Source organism: Etheostoma spectabile, chromosome 8 (assembly GCF_008692095.1).
Source record: "Etheostoma spectabile isolate EspeVRDwgs_2016 chromosome 8, UIUC_Espe_1.0, whole genome shotgun sequence".
Lineage (NCBI taxonomy): Eukaryota > Metazoa > Chordata > Actinopteri > Perciformes > Percidae > Etheostoma > Etheostoma spectabile.
The window spans coordinates 15349921-15351665 of record NC_045740.1 but is presented as its reverse complement, the minus strand read 5'-3'; the positions used below and the strand labels follow the sequence as shown (position 1 = coordinate 15351665).

General features: G+C 37.1%; 1 protein-coding gene across 2 annotated transcripts in view; it reads left to right on the top strand.

Annotated features, from left to right (window-relative positions):
• Positions 1-1163: 1163 nt before the first annotated feature.
• The window catches only part of LOC116693612 (nuclear receptor-interacting protein 3), a 5696-nt gene continuing 5114 nt past the window's right edge, over positions 1164-1745 (top strand). The window contains exon 1 of one of the 2 annotated variants that reach the window (XM_032522688.1): positions 1164-1586. In XM_032522688.1, the coding sequence (XP_032378579.1) occupies positions 1266-1586 (321 nt within the window). In that variant the 5' untranslated portion in view covers positions 1164-1265. The remainder of the gene's footprint in view (positions 1587-1745) is intronic. The other variant, XM_032522689.1, reaches the window with a different exon arrangement.

Sequence of the window (1745 nt, the reverse complement as noted above, 5' to 3'; positions counted from 1 at the left end):
CCTGGCTATCAGCATCCTTTACCCAGCACAACAGGACGAGCTAATGAATAGTAATGAGCTCCGGCAACATGACGTCAGACTGACCAGCTTTTATAATAGATCTGTTTTCTTCGCTGATTTCTCTTTTCAGTGGCTAGAGCTGACGGAGGAGGTAGCCGTTCATTTTCACATTCACAACAAAACACACACACACACACACATATGGACCTAACATATTTTAAAAAATACCAGTAAAAACAGTTTTGATTCTCATAAAGTATAATGAGGGTGTACAATTCAGAAAATGTCACAATTTGATTTGATCTTAATTTTTAGGCTCACGGTTTGATTAAAAAACGATTCTCGATTAAAAAAAAGATTCACAGTATGTAAATGTGTTCATTTACTGTATGTATATACAGTATATATATATATATATATATATATATATATATATATATATATATATAATAAATATATATATATATATATATATATATATATATGAATAATGGATATATATCCATATTATTCATGTGGATTTGTTTATTTGTCATCATCCTGTCATGATGTGTGTGTATGTTGTGTGTGATGTCTGTAAGGTGCTAGGAACTTGAATTTTAATAAAGTATAAATAAAATAAAAGGATCAATAAAGTAGCTATCTATCTATCGTGTTATTGCAGTAGACATACAATTAAAAAAATATATATTATTGGAATTCTATGAATCGATTTTGAATCGATAGAGCTTGAATCGTGAATAATTATTGTTCCTTCTAGTGTAGGCTACCATAATTATTTTTGTCTTTCTGCTGGCTTAAATATTTTTTCTTTGGCTGTAGGCTATATAACTTGTTTTTTATTGCCTCAGACCTAAACATGATATGACTCTTTTGAAGCCACCATGGTACAGCTCTTTTTGGGACAACGGCCTCTCATTTAACCTTATCTTTCGGGCTGAATATCTTAGCCTATATTCTGTTTGTTTAAATTGACAAAAAGTCAGAAATATTCAGTTTTCAGTTAGAAAATAGTTTTTCTCACATTGTTTATGGTAGGTTACTTTTGCTCATAAAACATTGAAAGGTTCAAATGTAGTTATCCGTGGTCTGAAGCTCTGTTTGCTTTATCGCACGTGTGTTTCTCTGCTTTCACAAATCTAGAGGAGGAATATGTAAGATTCTTTTTTTTTTTTTTTCCACGGTTTTTGAATTTGAGCTTTATTTTGAAGGTTTGGACCAGAAGTCGTCTTGTCACCCGGCTGACTTGACTGTCTCCTCCGGTCATGATGATGGGGGGGGTCTCCTCTTCTCCACTAACTCATCATCGGGGATTCCTCATAACAGGCTCAGTTGTGTACAGATTCAGGTCAGACAGGTTCATACACAGACACATCCACGCAAACACACATACACACACACACACGCACACACCCGTCATGTTCACCGGGACGCGGACGGAGAGCCGGGGGGACTCGGGGGTCCTGGATGCTGCGGCTCTGAGGCAGCAGAGGAGGCTGAAACAGGCGATCCAGTTCCTCCATAAAGACTCAGCTGATCTGCTGCCTCTGGATGGACTGAAGAAGCTCGGGACATCTAAACAGGGGGTGAGCCTCTCTTCACAGGCCTGATATTAAATATCTTGCCACAGCACTTATGCTGCCATAGTCCATATAGCTTATATAATTATAGGCCTATTATATATCATTAGCCCATATATTTTCCCGTCATGGACTGCATATGTTACCGGCCTCAGACCTAGGGGA